Source organism: Grammomys surdaster, unplaced genomic scaffold, assembly GCF_004785775.1.
Source record: "Grammomys surdaster isolate TR1022 unplaced genomic scaffold, NIH_TR_1.0 125973, whole genome shotgun sequence".
Classification (NCBI taxonomy): domain Eukaryota; kingdom Metazoa; phylum Chordata; class Mammalia; order Rodentia; family Muridae; genus Grammomys; species Grammomys surdaster.
The window spans coordinates 4,543,513-4,567,563 of NW_021620790.1; the positions used below are offsets into that span (position 1 = coordinate 4,543,513).

The window sequence follows — 24,051 nt, forward strand, 5'->3', positions numbered from 1 at the left end:
AAGGGAAGGGAAGGGAAGGGAAGGGAAAGGAAAGGAAAGGAAAGGAAAGGAAAGGAAAGGAAAGGAAAGGAAAGGAAAGGAAAGGAAAGGAAAGGAAAGGAAAGGAAAGGAAAGAGTATGATCTACAAGGAAAGCATTAACAGCCTATCCAAGAAAACACTTTGCTACCAGCAAATATAGGCCCTTAATTTTCCCTGTACCTTATCCCTCAGTGAGGGCAATTGCCAATATTAAGAGGCTTCTGTGGTTTTTGTAATTGAGGTTTCGAGGTTTTCTTACTTGTTAAGAAACTTTCACTGTAGAAAATCTCTGCAAAATCTTATTTATGTTATTTACAAAGCCGTTTCTTTGTGTCTCATAATTTCAGTTACATTTGTGTGTGTGTATGTGTGCATGTACGTACGTGTGTATGTATGTATGTATGTATGTATGTATGTATGTATGTGTACATGTGGATATTAGAAGACAACTTTTGAGGAGTCTGTTCTTATCTTTAATCATGTGGATCTTCAGCATCGCGCTCAAGTCATAAAGCTTGGCCGCAAAATCTTTAGACCAGGTCTAGCAAATGACTCCTTGGAGGGGGGAATTCACGCTTGCTGCCTATCAGGTTGAAAGGTATCTTTGAGCAATATTTTATCTTTATCCAATGAACTTTCATAATCTATGCCAACAAATCACCCTCTTGATTGAAAACATATTGTATTTTTTCTTAAGAAGAAATACACCTACACATCTGCTAAAGCCCAATCCAATATACTCCTGACTTAGAGGGAATCCAGGTCTACCTTCTCCATTGCAGGAACTCCTTTATCCGGTGAGTTATCTAACAGGATGCAATTGCTTAAGTAAGGCCAGCCAGCAATGTTTGTTAGCCACCCTGGGAACTATTCAAAACAGAATGAGTTCCTTAGCTGTTTATCCATAGCTGACATTGTTTACCCATGATTTTATACATATGTCTCCTTGTCTAAAGACCCAAGTTCTCACCATGGCGTCTGGCTTCAGTCTGTTCTAGTTTCTTCCTCTGTTGATATCCTAAAACATTGACCAAACCAACTTGGGACAGCCAAGTATTTATTTGGTTTGTAGGTTTACATCATCAAGGATAGCCAAAACAAAGTCCCAAGGTAGAAACCTAGAAGCAGGAACCATATATCAGGAAGCAGAATATATCTAGAAATTATGCTTTCTCATTTACTCTCTAATATTCACAAGTCTTTCTTAAGCAGCCCAGACACAACTGCCAAAGAATAAGACTGCTCATTGCACTATGATCCCTTTTTATTTAATTCACCACCAGCTAAATGCCCATGATCATACTCATAGCCAGATTTCATGGAAGGCACTCCTCTCAGGGTTGTTACATTGACAACCAAGATTAGACATCACAGGTGTATTGTTCTACTATAACTGTATCTCCTTTGCCCCAGGACTGTTCCCACTAACACATAACCACACCATATATGTCACCAACAACTCAACCAAAGACCCATGAGATGTTGTTTAGGTTAGGTACATAAGCAATTAATTTTTATATTTACTTTTAATTTTTAATGTTAATTTTATGGGATTGAGTGTTCTATCTCCATGTATGTCTATACACCATGTTAAGGCTATGCCTAAGGAAACAGAAGAAAATATTGAATCAGTTATGAGTTACTGTGTAGTCTCTGAGGATTCAACCCTGTTCCTCTGGGAAAGCCACCTGTGCTCTTTCTCTTTGGGGTGTTTTTCCAGCCCTGTAACCAGATGATTTTTTAGTAAAAGAGACAGTGCATAGTAGTCTGGGATGGATGAACCAGGAACACAACTGAGATTTCCTGATGACAAAGGCAATTTACATTGCATTGCACTTTCACCTTGGTAGTTTCAAACCCATCCGTGGATGGTCTTCTCTGTGAAACTCAGTCTCAGTACTCCTGGTGTATGTCTAGGCATTCTGCTCTCTGTGTTTTTGGGGGCATCTTTAAATGTGGAGAATCCTCTATGAAATATATTTTCTTCAAGACTTGCCAGTGGCCTCCATGTAGATGAATAAAGGTAAATAAAGGTACAACTTGATGAGTATAGTGACTTAAAGTGATCATCTTGAATAGATGTTAAAAATAAAAAAGAGTTGGACCTGGTATCATGTACCTATAATCCCCATGCTAAAGACACAGATACAGGAGGGTCTTTGACATTTGATGGCCAACTATTCTAACGAAACTGGAGAGTTGTAGATTTAGTGAGAGAACCTGTCTCAAAAAAAAAAAAAGCTAAGAATAGTTGTAGAACAATTTACCTAATAGTAAACTCTTCCTCTACTCTTTAAAAATTAAACATAGGCACACACATGCACACACCAATACACATCCATACACACACCCATACGCACACACATATGCACACACATATGCACAGAGAGAGAGAGAGAGAAAGAGAGAGAGAGAGAGAGAGAGAGAGGTAGAGAGAGAGAGAGAGGTAGAGACAAAAAAAGACAGAGACTGAGAGAGAGGGAAAGAAATTTTGAGCCTAGTATGTTCATCTATAATATTATCACCTATTAGATGAATAAGCAAAAAAATCATGAGTTTGAATTTGAAGGCAGCCTGGACTGCAGAATGAGATACTGAGAAACAAAATCAGAAGACAACATTTCATAGCACCCTTCGAACCTCATCAATGTCATTCTTAGTTTACCTGTGACATTCCCAGATGTGTGTACTCCACGTGCCCCTTAAAACCGTCTGCTCTATTTCCTGTACACCCATTATTAACATGTGATTTTCAGGTACACCTTCATTTAGTATATGACTTTATTTACAATTGCTTGTCTGTCTTACTATCTATCATCTATATTTCTATTATTTATCCTATTTTACATAATTATTAATCTATCATCTATTACTTATCATATGTTCATCTGTTTAAAACAACTTTTTAAAATAATATAGAGTCACATTAAATTAAAAATTAGCTATATCACCTATCAAGCTAAGAGCTTTATACATCCAAAAACTTATTTTCCTAGATCCCTTCTACTGTGCATGGATAAGGCCAATTTCACTTAATAGTAACTGAACTTTTATGGGACAGTGTCTTTAAAGTAACAATAAACCCCTAAGTGGGCAAAGTGGGGTCTGAACAAAGTTTACTCTCACCTTCCCTGGTGGCCCTGCATTTATATCAGGAAGTATTCAATCATCAGGCATAAAACTTTTTCTTGGAAGAGCAAAAAACGATTACAATCTTCTGAACAGCAGGTTAGTCTTTCATTTCCAAAGGCAATTTTCACCTACAATTTTCACTTTTAAGAGGCTACAGGGACAAAACTGAATTGTTGCCAGGAGCAATAGCTCCTACACACATCTCTACTCATGTGTTCTTCACCTGGCCCCTTACACTTATTTTTGCATAAGAATTTTTTCCTTTGGCTTCATTTAAGTCCCTGAAGCAGTGAGTATAGGTCTATTAGAAGAATTCCTGCTTAGCATGCACAAATCCCAGCTTCAGTCACCAGCACTATACAAACCTGGCAAATTGTGTGTGCCTTTAATCACAGCACCTACACAGTACATGGAGGCACAATGATCCGAAGTTCAAGGTCAACCCAACTACATAATCAATTCAATCTCAGCACAGGTCAGAACCTATGTCTCAAAAGAAAAACAACACATAAATACCTATTCTGGTCACAAGTGAATTTCTGATGTGTATTAGTAGTTGTAATAAAGAGATAGCATTTACACTCATTGTCTCAAACTCTCTTTCTTTTTTTCTACTTTTTTTTATTGAATATTTTCGTTACTTACATTTAAAATATTATCTCCTCTCCAGGTATCCCCTCGTTCCCATCCCATCCCCCCTTCCCCATGCAAATGGATACACTCCCTTTTATTACTATTATTTATTTATTTATTTATTTATTTATTTATTTTTACTGTAGATTCTGGAGATTCAGAACCTTTTGCTTGTGAAGCACAGATTCTTATTCATGGAATCATCCCTTGCCCTGCCCATGTGCAGTCACCAAGGGCATCCATATCTGATGTAAATGCCAGGAAGTAGATGCTGACAGGAGCCTGATATAGCTGTCTCCTCAGAGGTCTACCAGAGCCTGACATATACAGAGGCGGATGCTCACAGCTAACCATTGAACTGATCATGTGGTTCCCAACAGAAAAGTTACAGAGAAGACAGGAGGAGCTGAAGGGGTTTGCAGCCCCATGGGGAGAACAATACCAACCAACCAGAGTTCCCAGGGTCTAAATCACCAGCCTGGGAGCACATAGGGAGGGATTCACGGCTCCAGCGGTATATGTAGGGAAGGATAGCCTTGTTGGGTATAGGTGGGAGAGCAATTCCTTGGTCCAGTGAAGGCTGGATGACCCAGTGAGGGAAAATTCGAGGGCGGGGAGGTGGGAGTGTGTGTCGGGGCACATCCTCATAGAAGCAGCAGGAGGGCAGATGAGATAGGCGTTTTCTGGTTGGGGGCAAATGGGAAAGGGAATAACATCTGAAATGTAAATAAAATATACAATAAAAAATTAATTTAAAAAAAGGGAACTGGAGAGCTGAACTCAGATCCTCATACTTTCAGAGCAAGCAGTGTACCGAGCCCACAGTAACTTCAGGTCCCTGGGAAACGTTTTTCTAGAAAATTACACCTACTACCACAAACGGGAAAACTAGCAAGTTTCTGCTCTAGTTTTGAGACTCCTATTTAAATACAAAATGAGTGGTCTTCCTGGAGCATCTGGATGTTTCATCTGAGAAGAATACTGAAAATGGAGTAAACCAGAGACATAGCTAAAAGCTGTATGATGCCACTTTCACACTGGCTGTGTTCCTATTCTCAGCATTTACCACAATCGTTCCTTTCCTTCTGGTGACTTGTGAAAAATACTTATGAAATGTTGTCCCTCCCTTAATGAAACCTTTGTCCATACCTAAAGAAGTGCCCACTTATCATGACTACCCACTTTTTTTTATTTAAAATCTTGCCTCAAAGTTTGCCTGACATGTTCTAGACCATTCTTCTTGTCCCTGCCTAGCTATTTATATATTGTTGTTTTACTCCCACAAGGTCCTGTTGGATAAAATATTTGTAGGAAGCACATTAACACTTTATTACATGCCATTCCATCATGATGACTCATTTATATCCACAATGTTGTCTGTGATTATCCAGTTGAATTAACCCATCATCTTTGTCATATATGCATCACAGAGATAAGGAACCAAAATGAATTCAGAATATTTACAACATGAAACTGAAGAGATGGTTTGGTTGGCAATGTGCTTGAAATGCAAACATGAGAAACTGGTACCTAGAACTCCTGTGGGTGGAAAGCAATAGTTAAAATAAGCTGGCAATGACACTGGTTGTGGGATACAGGGAAAGGAAGGTTCCTGGGGAATGAAGCCTACTTTCAGAGTAGATTGGTCCTACAAAAAAAATTTTTATTTGTTCTCTAGCATCCAAATGCTCTTATATATACACACCATAACCATACACACATTCACCAGGACACACTCATGTGTGTTCTTGCACATATGCACAAATGTAGAGTCACAGACACACACACACATACAAACACACACACACACACACACATACACACACACACACACACACACACATCAAGAAAAATAAGCCCAAAATATACAGTGATTTCAGGTATAAAGAAAAGAAAAAAAATCTACCATAGAAGTTCTCTAACATGATATGATCTTTGTAATTTGTGACCAATCTAATAAAATTTTAAGTGTATTCACAGATGTATGTTAAAATATGCAGAAAATACCCATAAAAGAAGCTAGTTTGGCCTTCTTAGCAAGATGATTGACAGTGTTCAAGTCCCAGATGGTATAAAGTAGCCTTCATGCTACACGCCTGGAATCCATGCACTCAGGAGGTAGAAGCAACAGGAGCAGAAGTTCAAGGATATCCTCAGCTACACAGCAAGTTTGAGGCCAATCCAGTCTATTGGAGACTCCTTTTCAGAAAACAAAAAATAGGAAAGAGGGAATGAATGAAGGAGTGAAGGAAGGAGGAGAAATGGAAAGAAAAGTGGAATGGTAAATGGGTGGATAATGATTGGATGAATGGATGAATATCTGGCTCAAAGCTCATGGTTGGGGATTTACTTCAGTGGTAGAGTGCTTGCCTAGTAAGTGCAAGTCCCAGGGTTCAGTCCTCAGCTCTGAAACAAGAAAAAAGAAAGTTCAAAGCCCATGTGCTTCCATTAGGATTTTAGGGTTTTAGCTTTTTGTTGTTATAACTTACCCTTTTAACATGCCTTGATTGATCCCTTTCCTATTGTTTTCAATTACTCACCAAACACAGGAAGTCATCGAATTTTGTTAGGAGTACTGTCCATAAGTTTTGGCAGTTTACTCTGGTAACTTCCTATGGGCTGAGTGTTCAGCTCAGGTAACTGGAGTTGCTCATAAAGCCTGGAAAAGTCACAGAATGGGTGGAGAGTTCATGAAAATTCAAAGTGCCTCTGTATAACTTTGCGGTATATGGATTACAAGACAAAGCTCTCAGGTCTTCAGTCCAAGAATATGATCTGAATATAATATTTAATTTCATACAATGTATCATAAAAAAGCTTCAAAATGTATTTGTACTGTATTACTCTGAGTAATTGAAGAGTCCAAGTGTGGGTAACTGTCTCGTGGTTGGTCATTATTTTCTCCTGTCAACACTGATATTCAGCTTTCTGATTCTGAGATCCAAATCACCTCTTTCTCCCAGGACCTTGTAGTGCTTCAGTTCATTAGCAAACTCAAGCTTGGTCTGTTTTAGTCAGAAAAGGCCTTTTTTTATCTGGTTTGTTGACAGAATTGTAAAACCCATCAAACATGCCAGAATTTGTCTAAAGGACTCTGTCTTTCTTACGAAATAAGCTTTACACCTAGGTCTGCAATTGTGGTTAGTTGAAACTCAGGACTCACTGGCATTCTGGAGCTGCTTAAGGAAGAAGAAAGGAAGGAAACTGGGCAAGATCTTCCTTGACCCAAAAGGCCAGGCTCGGGAGATGTACCACATATCCTTACATGGGGATTCTCAGAAGCATGAGTAACCTATCCACCATAGTCTGAAAAAAAAAAAAAACCAATGTGTCTTCATTGAAACAAACCACAGATTGTATTGAATAGAGTTTACAGGAATGAGATAGTAGAAATCAATTTTGAGAAAGAGAGAAATATTATTCATTTAGTAAGTATCTAACAACTGTGTTCCATGTCACTGGTATTAGTTATGAATACTATGAAGTCATGAATGCTAGCTGGTGCACATAACAGAAAAAAAAACAAGAAATCCCACAAACTCATAGGGTACTGCTTAACATACAAACAGTGGGTCCAAGCTGTGAGAAATGTTGACCCTCACCTCATAAAATGAATGGAGCCTCAATATAAGGAAACCAGAACTGTTTATCTTATTGCTTTGCAATACTTATTGTCCCTAAGAATGACAGGCATACTGACTGAGCGCAAAACATAAAACTATTAAACAGAACACAAGATCTTCCTTTCCTTTCCTCATTCCTTTTCTTTCTCATTGCCTGAGTAATCAGGAGTGTAAAATATTTTATCTTGATCTTCTTTTCCATTTGTATGTTATGTTCGTCTTTTCCTTTACAATAATGTGCATGAGTTCATCTCTGTTTTTCATTCCGCTTATTTTAGAAATTATCAGGATGTAGGCTGCTAGATAACCTTTGATGTTAGTAACTATCTACTTCACACTTCGACTTTGGATAGCCAGAGTTGTCAAGCTACTAGAATTTGTTGGGGATTCCTAGGTTAGGGACTCCCAATGGTTTCTGTCCATTTGTATGTGGACCTAAGATGACTTATGATAATTTTATTTTGAAAACTAGCCAACAGATTTTATTTCATACACATGCCCAGATTTTCTTCAAAAAGATCCTATATCCTGTACTTTTGACCTGCTTCCTAGTATAGAATAATGCTATTCTATGAAGATGGAATAAGACCGGGTTTGTCTTTAGAGATCTAAGATCTGATCTTGTATGTTCTCTTTTCCTGGCATCAATCTACTGGCAATGCAACTGACGTTCGGAAATACTTCTCCTGGTTTGTTATACTCTTGAGATTCTACTTCACCTTGGAGAGGATGGAGAACCTCTCCTCTGATCTGCCCCAGCACAGAGATCTTGTTTTCTTCTGCTGAGTGGAGAGTTGTGTCTGTGTTCTTCAGCTTAGAATTTAGAACCAAAACACTTTATCAAGAGTATCACTACCCATCCATTAGCTATATATCCATGGTGCAGGTACATATGCCAGAAGAGATTAAAAGAATCAATTCAGGGTGTTGGAATGATTTCTCTGTGGATAAAGCACGTGCTGCACTGCTATGAACACCTCATTTCAGGTCATAGGCACTCACATAAATAACATGCAGATTAGAATCCCATGTATTACCCCAGCATTTACAAAGTTGGGACAAGCACCACTTAAACAAGATGACAAGTTAGACTAGCTATCAATGAGCTGTAGAATCAAGTAAGAGACTCTGCTTTAATAACTAAGATGGGAAAAATGTTCTACATCAACCTATGGTTGTCATCTGCACTTATTTTCACTAACATATGTGACTTTTCTCCCTCTCTTCCTCTCTCTCTTGATTTTAATGTATATGGAGAAAGAGAGAACATGTGTACATATACATACACATATACTATATGCAAACACATCTAAGAAAACAAAAAAAGTATAAACTAATAATTTCTGAGAGCTCTGAGATAATTCTAATCAGCTAGAATAACCCTAGTAGGAACCTAGTAGGCATCAGGAAAGTAGAACTGCGGATGACCATAAAACCACCACACCTCCACAAGCAAATGATATTACAGATCATATGTAGTATAAATTCAGGAAAAACAGGTCTTTGTAAAGAAGACACGAAAGGTCACAATCCTCATGACCCATTGTCATCAAACCTTTTACTTCCTAGCTTTCTGGTGAACTCCTACTCTACAACGTGCTTCTTTCATACTCTATCTCTACTTCGAGCAGTCTACCTGCTTCCAATCCAAGTCTTCATTCCAAGGCATGATAACATGGAAGTCACCATGAGTATCATCCAAATTCCAGTCCATGCAAAGGTACCACAAATCTGTCCTAAAAGCTTTCTAAGTATAGTAGTTTTGCTCAGGTTCACTCAGGAAAAGCCACTAGTCGAATGACTTTGGATTTTGTGTGCAGGAGGAAATGAAGAGTACTAGGATCCAGGGAAGTCCATATTAACTTGTAAAGAAAAGAAACCTACCCACCAGTGTCATATTTAACTTTTTAAAATCTGTGTATGTTTGCTTGTGCATGTGAACGAACATGCATTTGTGATATGTAATTGGGGACGTGCGCATACTATGGAATGTTAAATATTAAAACTTGACAATGGATCTCCATAATACCTCACCCTTCAATTTGTATCTCATAACCTTAAGTTGGTTTATTATTCCTTACCCTGATAAAAAATAACTTGATGCACTTTGTCAAGGAGCCTCACTGGTCTTTAGAGATCCTCTAGCCAACTTGCCCCAAGGTCAGACAGCTGCTTTGTTTAGATAGCCTACGCATTGTAAATGTTGTAAATGTTGTAAATGAAGCTGTTTGTTATTTTCCCATATAAAACTGGTTTTGAGATCTGCCAGGGGCCACAGTTTGGGCTGCACACTCTGGGCATCATCCCTTATTAATCAGTCTTGGAGTGTTCATTCAATTAATCAATAATACCTGCTTGATATTGGTGTGTGAGGGGTTGATGTGGTTGTTACTGGATCCTAACATGGTGCACATGTGAAGGTCAGAGAACAACCTTGTTTAGACTGTTATTTTTACTTTTCTGTGGGTTTCATCAACTGAACTCCACTGTTAGACTTGCATAGCAAGTGTTTTACTTGCTGGACCAGTCATGATTGATTTTACTCTAGGTTTCTGGGCAACCTTATTTCTATTTCCTGGCTTATTCAACCAGTATAAGGCATGGACAACCTCTCATGGAGTGGGTCTCAAGTTAATAAGTTAATTCACGATATTGATTGGTTATTCCCTCAAGTTCTATATCATATTTGCCCCAGCACATCTTGCAAGCAGGACAGATTGTAGGTCAAAAGTGTTTTTGGCTGAGTTGATAGCAACATTTTTTCTTTAAGTAGCCTATAGAGTACTTTCTCACACTAAAGAGAAAAGAACATATGAGTGAAGCTTCAAACAGGCACCAAATCAACTTCACTATGCTCAATGATCTGTATGGATATTGTCCTCAGCAAGGGGACCTTGCTTTCAATTTAAAGAGAGAGACCCTCTGTCCTAGCATCAATGTAGCTTGTTTGGAGAAGGTCTGACAATGCTCTTAGACAACAACTCAACACAGTGCTCTCCAGTCCTGCCATTGGCAGCCTTGCTTGGGTGCAAAAGATGGCCAATTCAGACTTGGCATCCCCCATTACTAGACATTCTCACTAATATCACCCTCATAGTTTCCAGAAGTTTCTACTGCATTAGGTTTCCAGACAAGCCCCCAAATATTACCCAGTTTCAGATGCCTCTCCCTGCATGTGCTCACTCCATCTCCTGCTACCTGACCTCTCCTATTCCCATGTACCTCCCAGTCTACCTAGAAAACATGCTTCCCCTTCCCTCAGAGATGTATGCAGTTCTACTTAACCTATCCTCTCTGAGTCTATGGATTGTTACTTGGTTATCATTTACTTAATATGTAATATCCACTTACTCTTTTGCTCACTTTAAATTCTACAGTGTATGTTTTCTTCAAACTGAACAAAGTTCTTTTCATCTCTCAAGATCCTTGAAATACCCCATTATTTAAGGAGGCAAAACTTGTCTTCAATGTCAAACTACTCATTACCTAGTGAATGTCTTTGGTCCAGTGCAAGATCTTCTGTGTCTTGACATTTTCAATTTCAAAGGCAGAACAGTCTAGATCATGCATTACTGTCAAGCCCAATAAACGAAGTAAATATGTTCTAGCATTACGTAAGGATAGTTTGCATAACCCATGGTATACGCAATATCTCAGTGAGCCATTGTGAAATTGTGAGAGAATATGGAAGGCATTATTTAGTTCTGTCAATTATTTTACTATTTTTAATAAGCAATAATCATGTTACTGGAGAGATATCTCAGTGGGTTAAAGTGTCTGCTATGTAAGTATGATGACATGAGTTTGAACCCAGGTGAAAAGCCAACTGTGGGGGCCTAGGTTTGTAATGCAAGTAATTCTACAGTGTAATTGGAAACACACAAAATCATATCTGGAAGCTCATAAGCCAGTTCAGTTAGCACTCATATATTTGAAAAAGAAGGAGCCTGCCTCAAGTAAAGGTAGAAAAAGAGAAGTAACTCCTTAAAATTGTCTTCTGAAGTGCACCTTACACAACAGCTTATGCTTACCAGTATGTACACACACACACACACACATACACACTCACATACACACACAGAGTTTACAAAGTATACAATAAAACAAAGACTGTTAAAAATAAGACCTCATTTCTAATCTGACCATCTTTTGGTTTAAAGAGAATCTGACAAGACATTTATACAATGTGGAAAGTCTTTTATGTCTGTAAGTAGACTTTATCTGGAAATTAAAATGCAGTTGTAACAATGATCAATGAGGTAATCATAACAGAAGTATAATGATATGCAATAATGAAAATCTAATGTATGTTGTTTTTCTTTTTGTTTAACAGAAAGAGTAAAGATTATGAGCTGTTTTTACCACTTGAAATCTGTCTGCTTATCTAATACATGCTGGGGATGCTAAATATATCCTTGGTGTTAGGAGAAGAGATGAAATATTTAGAGGATACACCTTCTTCAAAACCTCACTTGAACTTCTTCCAAATTTATCTTGAACTTCTGCTTTTCTGTCTTCGGAATGGTTGTGAAAATTCATATGCAACTTAATTAACTTTGCAAATCTCTTGGGCATTTGGCTGAGTTCTCTTGGGTGAACAAAATGCTTCTGTTTATAACTGATAGTGGTGTTAGGAAAAAAAGCTTGGACCATTATACCTGGTTGAATACAATGAAGCAACAACTCATTGCTCTGAGAGTCAGTAATTAGAAGGGATATTGTAGCCACCTCAGGTCATGGTAAACATGAAATGTGAAGAGTAGTTCTCAACCTTCCTAATACTGTGACCCTTTAATAAAGTTCTTCATGTTATGGTGATTCCCAGCCATAAAATTTCTTTTATTGTTACTTTATAACTATAATTTCTCTAATACCAAGAATCTCACTGTAAGAATCTTATATACAGAATATATGATATGAGAACCCTGTGAAACATATTCTGCCCCCAACTGGTCACAACCCACAGGTGGAGAACCACTGTTCTAGAGAGAAGTAGCTTTTTAAGTTGAACAGACACCTAGCACCTAATGCTGTGGCAGTTAATATGGCAGGGTGATCAGCAAATATTATTATTATCCAGAGGAATTACCTAGGCTTGCTATTTGTTATATGATTTTTCCTAGGAATATGTAAATACATATCCACCTCAGACAGGACATTGACAGCAATTCAAGATTAGATTTACTAAAGTCCAGTTTGAAAAGCCCTTAAGTTTTTTGGGAATGCTTATGAAGCATGTGTGAGGAACTATTTACAGGAACAAGCATCACTTACCATTTTGCTTTTGCATCACCAAAAACCCCTCCCCAGTATAGATGACAAATGGTCAAAACTGCATGCCTAGAGCTCCCTGCACAACTCATAGGCAGCTGAATAGATCAGAAAATTATCTTTAACATACATTATTGCTTATATAACTTTGGAGAGGGGTTTATGAATTTTATACATTTTATACATTTAACAATTTCTTGAAAGCTAAGAGTTGTTTACTTCTTCAGATTTAGAGAGACTTCCAGGATGAAAGATAATATCTTATCTTTCTTATGTGTTTAAGGCTGTATTATGTTCTGAGTCCAGTTCATCCATTCATCAGTTCTTTCTTACCATGCACTCTACTACATGTCCTGTGAGCCATGGCAATTGGGAATCAGGTTGATAGAGATGATCCACATACAGATGAATACTCATACATACTCAGAAGTTTGAAAAAAATTATCAAAGTCTTCCCTCACAAACTCCCTAATAATTTCTTCACACCAGTCTTCACGCCATCTTTATCTCTCACACACAATTTTTTCCACTTGAAAGCTCCTTTGGAATCATAATGAGATGAGTAGATATGGAAAGTGTATTTACATGTAAGTATCTATATGTCTGTACTTCTCATTGGGTCTTTAGGGTCTCTGCAGGCCACATAAATAGTTAATAGAAATATAATGTGTGAAAGTCCAGAATTCTGCTGAATGCATCATCTAACAAGCTGTAGAACCAGAATGAAACATTTTTACATGTTTCACTAATTGAATCTCAGATTTCTTTAGCTATTTTGGACACAAAACAGATCTGTTTTCATTGGAGCTAATGCATGTTTTTGGCATTACATCTCATCAGTAAGGCTATCCAGAAACTTCAAGAAGGTAGTAATGAAGGGGAGACCATGAAACTCTAACAGGAAGGAAACTTCTAGAATGTAGAAATTGAACAATTAAAGGCTTCAAAGGGTTCTGGTGGCCAATGATATTCTGATGTAAGATCATGAAAGAAATGGAAAGTGAAAAAAATGATAACAAAATTGTATGTATGTTTGTGTGTATGTGCATGCTCGCCTGTGTGCATGTGTATATGTCTCCTTCTATGTTAAACATTTAGTTTTTAAACAGGTGTATCACTCTGTATAATTCTACAAAAAAGTGAAGCCTATGGTTTCTATGTTTGACCTACTAAAGATCTCAGCTTTCTCCTTGTTGTCTTCTTTGGCTTGCAAAAAACACTTTGTCTATCTGTGTTTACCCATAACACAGATAGAACATGTTCTGATCACTGTCAGACTCTACTAAAACTGTATAATTTTGACGTATCCAGTATAGGAATGTGATAAGAGACTAGTTACTAGAAACAGCATTATCAATATCAACATATGAATGGAGCCACCTAGCAGAGAAAGACTGGAATCTCTTCCCTGCCTGGCCTTCATACAGTACAAGTGTGTGTGTATGTGAAAAATCTCATGCCACACAAAGGAGTGAGAGGCAAATGCTGTATAGTTATCCAATAAAGAGGTATGTGTCTCCTGGCCCAGGACTGTTAAAAACATGGTTTACCCTTTCCTCCTCATGTTTGCCTGCTTTCATCTTCAGGAGTAATTCTCCTTTCTCAATAAACTGTTCCTACTTATAACCATGTGTCCTCCGTGACCAATCCTTTGTCCTGAGACACAAACACTTGAGATCAGAAATCCTCAGAATTCAGGTCTGCATCATAAACAGGGTGATGTGGGAGAAGTTTAAAACAGTGTTATGCAGTGATACTCTAATGGAGTGATGCTCTTCACGCTGTGGAAATGTAAATACAGTTTAAACACTGTATTTTGCCATGGAGGTGGGATTGATGCTCCTTTGAATAAAGCTTGATTTTCAGGTACTGCTAAGGTGTCACCCCTTGCACTGTGTTCCTCAGCCTGTGGGAAGTAAGTATGCTGGAAAGCAGAGGTCTTGCTGCCCATAATCTGATTTGATCACTGAGATTCATGTATTCTTTTTCCTTTGACCCACCACCCAACCCTGTGAGAAAGATCCATGTCTTCTCAAGTGTATCATCCAGAACCAGCATACTGATGTTTCCTTTGTGCATTTGGTTCTTCCTTTTCAATCTGAACCTGAGAAGTCTCTCTATGGATATACCCAACTTGCATTGCTTTTTCCATTCATTTATGAGTGTTATATTGTTGTTCTATGCACCGTAGGGCAGTAAAGCTTCAACTGCTGCTACTGTGGCAGAGTGACAATAATCAGAAGAGATCAAGAATCCACAGAATGCATAGCTGAACAGATAGAATATTTCAACAGCACCATCCAAACCTGCTGAATCTAACATTCAGAAAGAAGCTTGGGCTCAGCCTGGAACTCAATGAACAGTAAAACTTAAGACCAGGGTAAATCAGTACCATTTGGGTTAAGGTTTATGGCTATCCAATAGAATAAAAGTTCATGATCTCAATCCTTTTTTAGTTAACCTGTCACAACTGATAATGTACTTTAAACTGATTTAAAACAAATAGTGTGTCTGGATGTCTGGTAAGGTGGTATGTATATATTTTATTGTTTTATTAAGTGACTTGTGCAGACACACTTCATTATTAGACTACCTATTTCTTATGTTCTTTGTTCATTTAGTCTCTGATTATTTCATACATGTATGCAATATAATATGATTATAACTGACTCTCCCATGTTTTACCTTCCAACATGTCTGGATGCTTTCAGTACTTTATTCATGTTTGAGGTAGATATCAGATGTTTTTCTTGGTTTCTGAGCCCTTTATTTATATAATATTTGTTTAATTTTACTTTTATCTATGAATATATATTTGGGGTTGGAATATGTGCACATGTGATTGTGCTGTAAGGTCCAGCAGGCACTGGGCAACCAGATTCAGGAGCAATACTTTGTTGTGAACCATTCGTGTGAATGCTGGGAACTGAAATAGTGCTACTCACTCATAACCACTTATCCTTCTCTCCAGCCCCACAAATACTTTATTATTAGAAATAGTTCTCACATTGAATCTGAAGGTTGCCTTTTCAGCTATTCTTATTAGTTAGTAAGACCCTAGGATATTACTGTCTCTGATTCCACAGTTCTAGGATTACAGATACTTCTGGTTGTTTTAAAGGATGACTAGAGATCTGAGCTCAGTCTGGTTCTCATTGATGCACAGGAAGCATTTAACCTATTGAGTCATACTCCCAGCCCTGAAGGTTTTTTTAAAGAATATTTTAAATGTGTTTCGAATGTATAGCTCTTATTTATGAATTTAAATCTTATAGAAATAAAATTACAAAGATCATACATCTAGTGAAGTATAGCTCTATGTTTTTTTCCAGCCATGGTGGTCACTACCCCAGATAGACTAACAGTGCCAAGAACTTCTTAGGTTCAGCTTGAAGTCCACTGAACACAGTATGCAAAGATGTAACACTAGCATCTACTGGGAAGGTTTTGCAAAGCACAGGATATTGTGAAATCATCCATATGTCTTGTCAGTTGCATTGTACAATCTAGAGTCATTGGAGATCTCTTAAAAACTATATTATGTAAAGAATAAATTATGGAATTTTACTTTCCAGGTAATTAAAGAGAATCATGATTGTTCATTTCAAAATTTTATTTATTAAGGATGATTCAATATCCTTGAACAAGAAAAAAACAAAAAAGTTTTCATTATGAATACTCAATTAAAGAATTTTAATTACATAGTAAATACTGAAAATTTGAATTTTTGTTGCTCTTGGATTGCAAATAAGGAAAATTGTACTATGTCCACTCAGCCCTTCACCCCTGTTTTACCCTGAAAAGATGGTGTATGATGAATTCCTTCCATGTTATAATTAGGTAGTCTCACATTTTTATATTGTAAAAGTAATATCATTTTGCAGTGTATTTTTGTAATAAAAATAATAAAAGAATATGTAAGTTATTTAAAATAATTCTACCAAGGGTATATGGAGATTTCTAAGTCGTGATATGCATGATATCACAATAAAAGCATCACAACATGAATTCTGCACACGTGTTGTAAGCTTGGATCAGTGACACATTTCTATCATCCTAGCCTTAGGATGGAAGCAGGAGGTCCCTGGAGCTCAATGACCATCCTGTATGCCTAATTGCTGAGAACCATGTTCAGTAAAAAAAAAAAAATGAGACTTTGGAAGGAAAGTCAGCTGGTTGAGAGAGTATGAACAATGCACAAGACCTTGAGATATTCCCAGAACTGAATAAAACCAGGAACATAGTACACTATTGTAATCTTAGCACTCAGGACAGAGAGACAGGAAGGTGAATTCAAAGTCACTCCTGTAATCCTAACATTCAGGATATAGAGACAGGAAAATAAGTGCAAACTCATCCTAGAAAATGTTGTGTATTCAAGAACAACCTGGGCTATCTGAGTCACTGTCTTAACAATAAGAACAAAACAAGAAGGAGGCAGAATATGAGTATAGACTGTCACATCACAGTTAGGACATGGATTTTATATCAGATCACATAGCCCAAACCAGGCCACAGCTCACTGCAACTCTTGGTGCTGAAAAATGCTTAAGAAGCAGTCTGTCTTCAACCCTTGAAAGGTTATAAAATATTTGAGTATTTCATTTGTTTCAAGGATGAGTCCAAGACTTGTCAGAGAGATTTCTTCATAGGAACTCTAAATGCTGCCCTCTGAGGAGGCTTCTCCAGGCTGTCTTAGTATTCCTTGCATAGCAGCTATATGTTTCTTTCATTTTGTCTGTCTTCCTCTTATTCTTTCCATTTTGATGTGTCTTCCCAGGCATTAATGCAAGCTTCTATTACATTGAAGGGCCCTTCATTTCTAGATCACCTGTATTGTACTATTTTTGTCTAACACTATCCCTCCCATATGAAGGCCCAACCATGGACTTGAAGCTCTCATACTCAATAGTCCTCCTTGGAGGGAGTTATGGAACAGCTATCTTTCCAGGACTTGCTTTTTATTGTTGTTCTCTTATTTTCTTAAACAATCACTAATGAGAGTTTCTATGTCAGTCTAGTGTGTCTGTAATGCCTACAAATGAATAATGCTTTGAACTTTATGTAAGTTTGTTCTAGTCTATATGTCTCCTTGTAAAAGAGATCTTCTAGATTTCAGGAACATTCCTGTGAACTGACCAGTATCAACGATGAGAAGCAAGAAAAGCTGTTATGAGGAAATACATTGATGTTTCTTTCTCTCTTCTCTCTGCTCTCAGGATTGGATGTTGCTGACTTTGATGGCCAGAGTTCACTACTATATAGGTTCAATCAGAAGACAATGAGCACCATCAAAGATGTGATCTCTCTTAAGTTCAAGAGCATGCAACGTGATGGGGTTCTGTTCCATGGGGAAGGACAACGTGGAGACCACATCACCCTAGAGCTCCATAAGGGCAGACTAGCCTTATACCTGAACCTGGGTAAGGTCAGACCTATGCTTATATGTGGATATGACTGTTGAGGCCAGAAGTGAATGTAGGGTATCTTTTTTGAACACTGTTCCCCACCTTTTAGGGCACCCTATCACTGATCTTATAGCTTTCTGATTTGGCCAGGCTGACTGACAAACAAACCCTAAGGATATTTCTGATGCTATGTTTGATCCCTGCCCTTGTGCCCCCAACTGGGATTACAAGCATGAGTTGCTAGAGCTTGCTTTTACCTGAATTCTAGGGGCTGAACTCACATCTTCATGCTTGTACAGTCTTGCCAAGCATTGAGTATCTGCTTTATGTGAGGTGTGTGTGTGTGTGTGTGTGTGAGTGTGTGTGTGTGTGTGTGTGTGTGTTATATCAACATGAATATATAGATGTGCATATATGGAAACTGAGATAAAAACTTCATATCTCACTTTTTCTCTTTATCTTTACTATTGCCTTGAAACAAATTCTCTTACTGACCCATCAGCTTGTATTTGGGGCTAGTATCGGTGGTCAACAAACTTTTAAGATCTACCTAATTATGTAATTGGGTGCTAGGGTTATAGCTACTCATGGGCAAGTACACATTGATTACTGCTACTACTACTACTACAATTATTGTTATTATTATTAATCATTATTATTAGTTTTGAAAATGAGTGCTAGCTGAATTATGCATTTGAATTATGCATGTTTGCAGGTTTGCAGGTGTTCACACTCACTCATTTTGTACAAGGTCACTATAGCATACATGGGAGCATCTTCTCACACATCAAATGGAGTCACTGAAGCACTAAGTGATCTGTTTTGTTTTCTTTGTCTTCATGAGAGTAGAATAGCATTTATTTTCATATCTTTCATCTACCTTTAAGCATATAATAGCACTACATTGACTTTTTTTTGTCAGAGGTCATTTGATAATACACTATTCCTATGCATAGGAATGTATAGTATAACTTTTTTATATCTCTTAATCTACATACTTAAAATCGATTTTCAGGACTCAAAATATAAATTAACTTAATTTTTTAAAACATGAATTTACAAAAATGAGCTTGTCATAAAAGTCTACAAGGCACAAAACAAACAAATAAAAACAAACCAACCCAACCAAATTAAAAACAAAGAAAAAGCAAAACAACAACAACAAAAAAAAAAACAAGAACAAAATTACAAAACCAACCAAACCCTAAGTGTCAGGAGAAAACATTTGTTTTGTTCTTCTTAATGGGAGGAGTCCCTGCCCTTTCCTTTGATACAAGGACTGGCCCTGGAAGGGTAAACCAGGGACCTGAATACCAAGCAGCTGATTTAGTATGGATACTATTTAACTTCTCTGCAGGAAGGTATTAATTTTCTCTCTAGGTATGCTTCTCCTTGGGGTTGCCTCACTGCCAGTAGGTCTACATTAACTGCACCCAACTTTTCACCTCATAACAAAAGGGAGGTTGGTTCTTTTTCCTTCTCATGGAAGAATGGTAGTGCATTGCAGGCCATGGGAGAGAGGGAAGTACTGAGTTCCTAACTCCAGAAAATCAAATGAGCTCTCCTCTAGAAAAACAACAAACAGAAAAGATGTATATTAGAGCAATAAAACAAAGTATTTTTATTTTAAAGTTAATGACATTCATTGATTTATTTGTATGTGGTTGTACTGTGTCATGGCACAGGTCTAAATGCCAAAGGACAGCTTTCAGGAGTTGAGATTCACTTTTCCTATGTGGTTTAGGACATCAGGTTCAATGGCACATACCTTTAACCTTATAAGCCATTTTTCTGGGCCCCAAATGGTTTTCTTTGTTTGACACTACATCCCTGTTACCCTATTAACATTTATTATAATAAGGGAGAGAAAACACAGTGTTATTAGTATTTATAAACTAGTAGGCAAGTAGGAGTATATTTCAATTCAGTGTGCAAGCTCAAAGTACTCAGAAGACATCACAGCATGCTATATTTTAGTCATCAGGAGGAGAACATGAGAAATTCCACTGTATAGCCTTGCTGCCAATAGCAAGCAAAGTAGTTTTTTATTACTGTTCTTCTTCAGTGTCAGCTCCAAGTCTCTTTGTTGTCATGGTAAATATAAAAAAAAAGAAGTAGAAAGAACCAACAGATTTGGAAGTTTAATTCATAAAATTGATGGCTAACACATAAGATGAATAAAACCTGTGGGTGGGAAGATAACTTTGTTGCTAACTTTCTTGTACTACAAGCATATGGACTGGAGTAAAATCCCCATAACACAGAAAAACAACCACAGATGCTTGTAATTCCAGTACTGGTGAGGCAGAGACACACCTAAGTCACCTTGACCATCCTCCCTAGTTTATTTGGTGAGTTCTATGTCAATGGAAGACCTTGCTTTAAACAAGAAAAAAATCTAAAACATTGACAACATCAAAATGAAGAGTAATTGACAGGAGATTGACCCTCTGCAGGCACACATACACACACACACACACACACACACACACACACACACACACATACACACGAATAAAAATAAAGAAGAGTAAACTTGAGACATACATAGCACACTGTTTACTGTTCATGTGGCAGTTTGCATTTTCTAGTTACATGTGCTGTGCCCTTTAGGTAGAAATTGGTTTTGTGGAGAAATTATACTATATAGTTACCTTGTCCTACTTATCAAGGATAGAACCCAGACATTTGTTTAAGAATTTCGAACTTGGAATGAGATTTTACTCTTCAATCCATGGGGGTAGAGTCTTTCCCCTCCTAACATTCACAAGATTCCTTTCAATTGCTTACAGCAATATTCCTTCTGTAGAATTACAAAAGTAAGCAGCGCACAGGCAATGGAATATCAAAGTGCAGAAGAATTGTGGGGCTGTTGTAAAGTATTAAACACGACATCAAGAGAGCACACAGATTACTCATTCTTACAACAGTTCAGTGTTTGGGAACTGAGATGATATGTTGAGTAATTCCAGCAGATGTGGAACAGTGAGAATCTTGTCATAGAGCACTAGCAGAGCTAAGTGTCCTTTTTGGGCCAGATGCACGAATCAGAGGCTAAAGCCATGGGAAGACAATATGAAGACAATGGTAAGTTTCTTCAACTTTGAAGAAACGAGTGATCACATGTTTTATAGCTATTTGAATTTCAGGCATCTTATTAAGTCAACTAACATGTATCTATAAAATAATTATCAAGACTTCTAAAAGGCATTTCATTCCAATTTTCTACTTATTGAGAGTCTACATTCAGGCCCATTAATACATATTCACATATATATTTCATTTATGTTACCTGACAGTCCTATATAGTATTTCTTTTTTGTTTTGTTATGTGGGGAGATAGTCTCATGCATACCAGGCTAGTTTTAAACATACTGTGTAGCTGAGAATTACCTGGAACTTCAGGTCTTCCTGCCTGCAACAAAGTACTGTTGAGATTACAGGTACTACATGCTCAGTTGATTCAGTACTGTGGATGAAACTCAGGATCTTATGGATGTTAGACAAGCACTCTAACAATTGAATTATATCTCCAATCTCCCTATATATTCTTTCTACTCACATACCATAATGTCTATCGATATTATGAGACCCTCCTGACTGTACATATGAAGAACCTGGATCTGAAGGCTCTTTTAGTCTTACCAAGTGTCTTGACACCAATCACTGAGATGATATATGTCCTCAACTAACTGGAAAGAACTAAATATCAGATAGCCAATATTTATGTGCTAAGCTCTAAGTGTGATTATTAAAGGAGGAGGACAGGTGTTTTAGACAATATGAAAGGGTATAAAATGTTTTTCATAAATTCTATAACTTACAAAATAAGCGTGAATTGAACTAAGTATTCATTACCTCTTGCTTTGCCAAAATACCAGACCAAAGCATCTTTAGGAAAGAAAGACTTAATTCACCTCCCAATTCAAGGATATAGTCCATCATGGTGGGATAGATATTGCAGAAGGAGTTTATGGCCAGTGGTCACATTAAGTCTGGAGTCAGGGAGCGGAGATAGAGATAGAGATAGAGATAGAGATAGAGATAGAGATAGAGATAGAGAGAGAGAGAGAGAGAGAGAGAGAGAGAGAGAGGGAGAAGAAGAGAGAGACAGAGACATAGATAGAGAGACAGAGAGAGAGACAGAAAGAGAGACAGAGAGAGACAGAGAGAGACAGAGACAGAGACAGACAGAGAGAACGAGAGAGAGAGGCTCATGCTCAGCTCAGTTTCTCCTCCCTATTCTCCTTATTCATTCCTGGTCTGCAGTCCATGAAAATTTGCTGCCCATATTTAATGTGAGTCTTTCTACCTCAACCTAGTCTAGAAACACTCCCACAGATATATACTTACATTTGTCACCTAGATGACTAGATGATTCAAGATTCTGCAGAATTGGTAGGCAATAGTAATCACCAGTTACCAGCCATTATGTGAATACCTGAGCACAATTGGTTTAAAACTTGTACCTAGCAATTCTTCCTTCTAAAATATTTCTACTTATCGTCAAGTTTTGTGACATTAAATAAAAAAGCACCAATCCACCATCTATACCACATCAAAGAAAAACATAATGACAAGATATGATAGGAAAATCACAGAATGTAGATACCAGAAAGAAGTATGATGGAACAACTGACACTGGATTTCCAAGGGCAAAGATTTGTGTTTCATTGTGTAAGTGATTCACAATGACTTTTCTTGTCTCTTTGAGAGAGCAGCTCTGTGGAATTGGGATCAAGCAAACTGGAATCACATTCCCTGGCTTTAGTGTTCTCACTTGGGTCCTTAGGAGAACAATTATGGGTCTTACATATAATAAAAACATGCTACAGTCATGCCTTTCTGGTCCTGGCTAACATATGGGCCAGTAATTTGTCTTGTTGTTTTTCTACTTCACCATTTTCCTTCACTACAGCTCTCTGCTCTCAATTCATCCAGTTGATTTTTTAACCTCTCTAGTAATGCTTTGCAACACTGCTTACAAGCAACAGACTGGCATGGTCGAGTAAAGATAGAACACAGAGATGGGGAAGAATTGAAATACCATTCTTTTGTCAGCAGGAAGAATGAAGAAAAGATTAGCTTAGGGATCAGGTAGAGATGAATGGTAATTCATTCTATGTCTCTTTGTGTAAGTTACACAGCTTCTATGAAACCAACCTTATTTCTGCCCTGGAGCTGTGGTCAGGAATGATTGAAACAACATATGGAGGGGTTTAGATAGATATCCCAATGCTTAAGAGCACTTCCTGCTATTTCATAGGACTGCAGTTTGGTTCCTAGGATCCATGGCAGATCTCTCACTATAACTCTTACTATAACTGCAGCTCTAGGAGATCCATTGCCCTCTTTTAGCCTTCATAGGGACACACACATACACACACAAATAAAATAAAGTAAATTAAAAAAATAAATCTTTCAAAATACCATAACATTATAAAAAGCATTGTCTATGTAAGAAGTTTGATAATTTTGGAGAGATGAGTCTTTGGTTAAAGTGCTTGATGCCCAAGAATGAGGGTCTGAGTGTGACCACCACAATCTGGAAAGAATGGTTTAGTAGCATAAATATGTATGCCCAGGATTGGGAAGGAAAAAAAAAAGATTCTTGGAATTCTCTAGCCAGCCAATAAATGCTCTCCTTCCCAGAATAAGGAGAAGGAGTGAAAATAAACATGAAGTTAAAGGTTCTAGCACAGGCTGGAACAATGACTCCACAGTTAAGATGCAGAGGATGGACATCCAATTCTTAGTACTCACATGGAGATATTCACCACTGCCTACAATTCTGGCTTCAGAATATTGACAGTGACATTGTAGCTTCCACGGACACCTGAACTCAAGAGCACATATAAAGTTGCAGATATAGAGATACAAACACTATACACACACACACACACACACACACACACACAGAGAGAGAGAGAGAGAGAGAGAGAGAGAGAGAGAGAGAGAGAGAGA

The 24,051-nt window shown here is 37.6% G+C and overlaps 1 protein-coding gene across 3 annotated transcripts in view; it reads left to right on the top strand.

Annotated features, from left to right (window-relative positions):
* Window positions 1-24,051, top strand: part of LOC114609465 (contactin-associated protein like 5-3-like) — a 565,569-nt gene that overhangs the window by 217,428 nt on the left and 324,090 nt on the right. For all 3 annotated transcript variants that reach the window (XM_028753829.1, XM_028753830.1, XM_028753831.1), the window contains exon 5: window positions 17,899-18,102. In XM_028753829.1, the coding sequence (XP_028609662.1) occupies window positions 17,899-18,102 (204 nt within the window). The remainder of the gene's footprint in view (window positions 1-17,898; window positions 18,103-24,051) is intronic.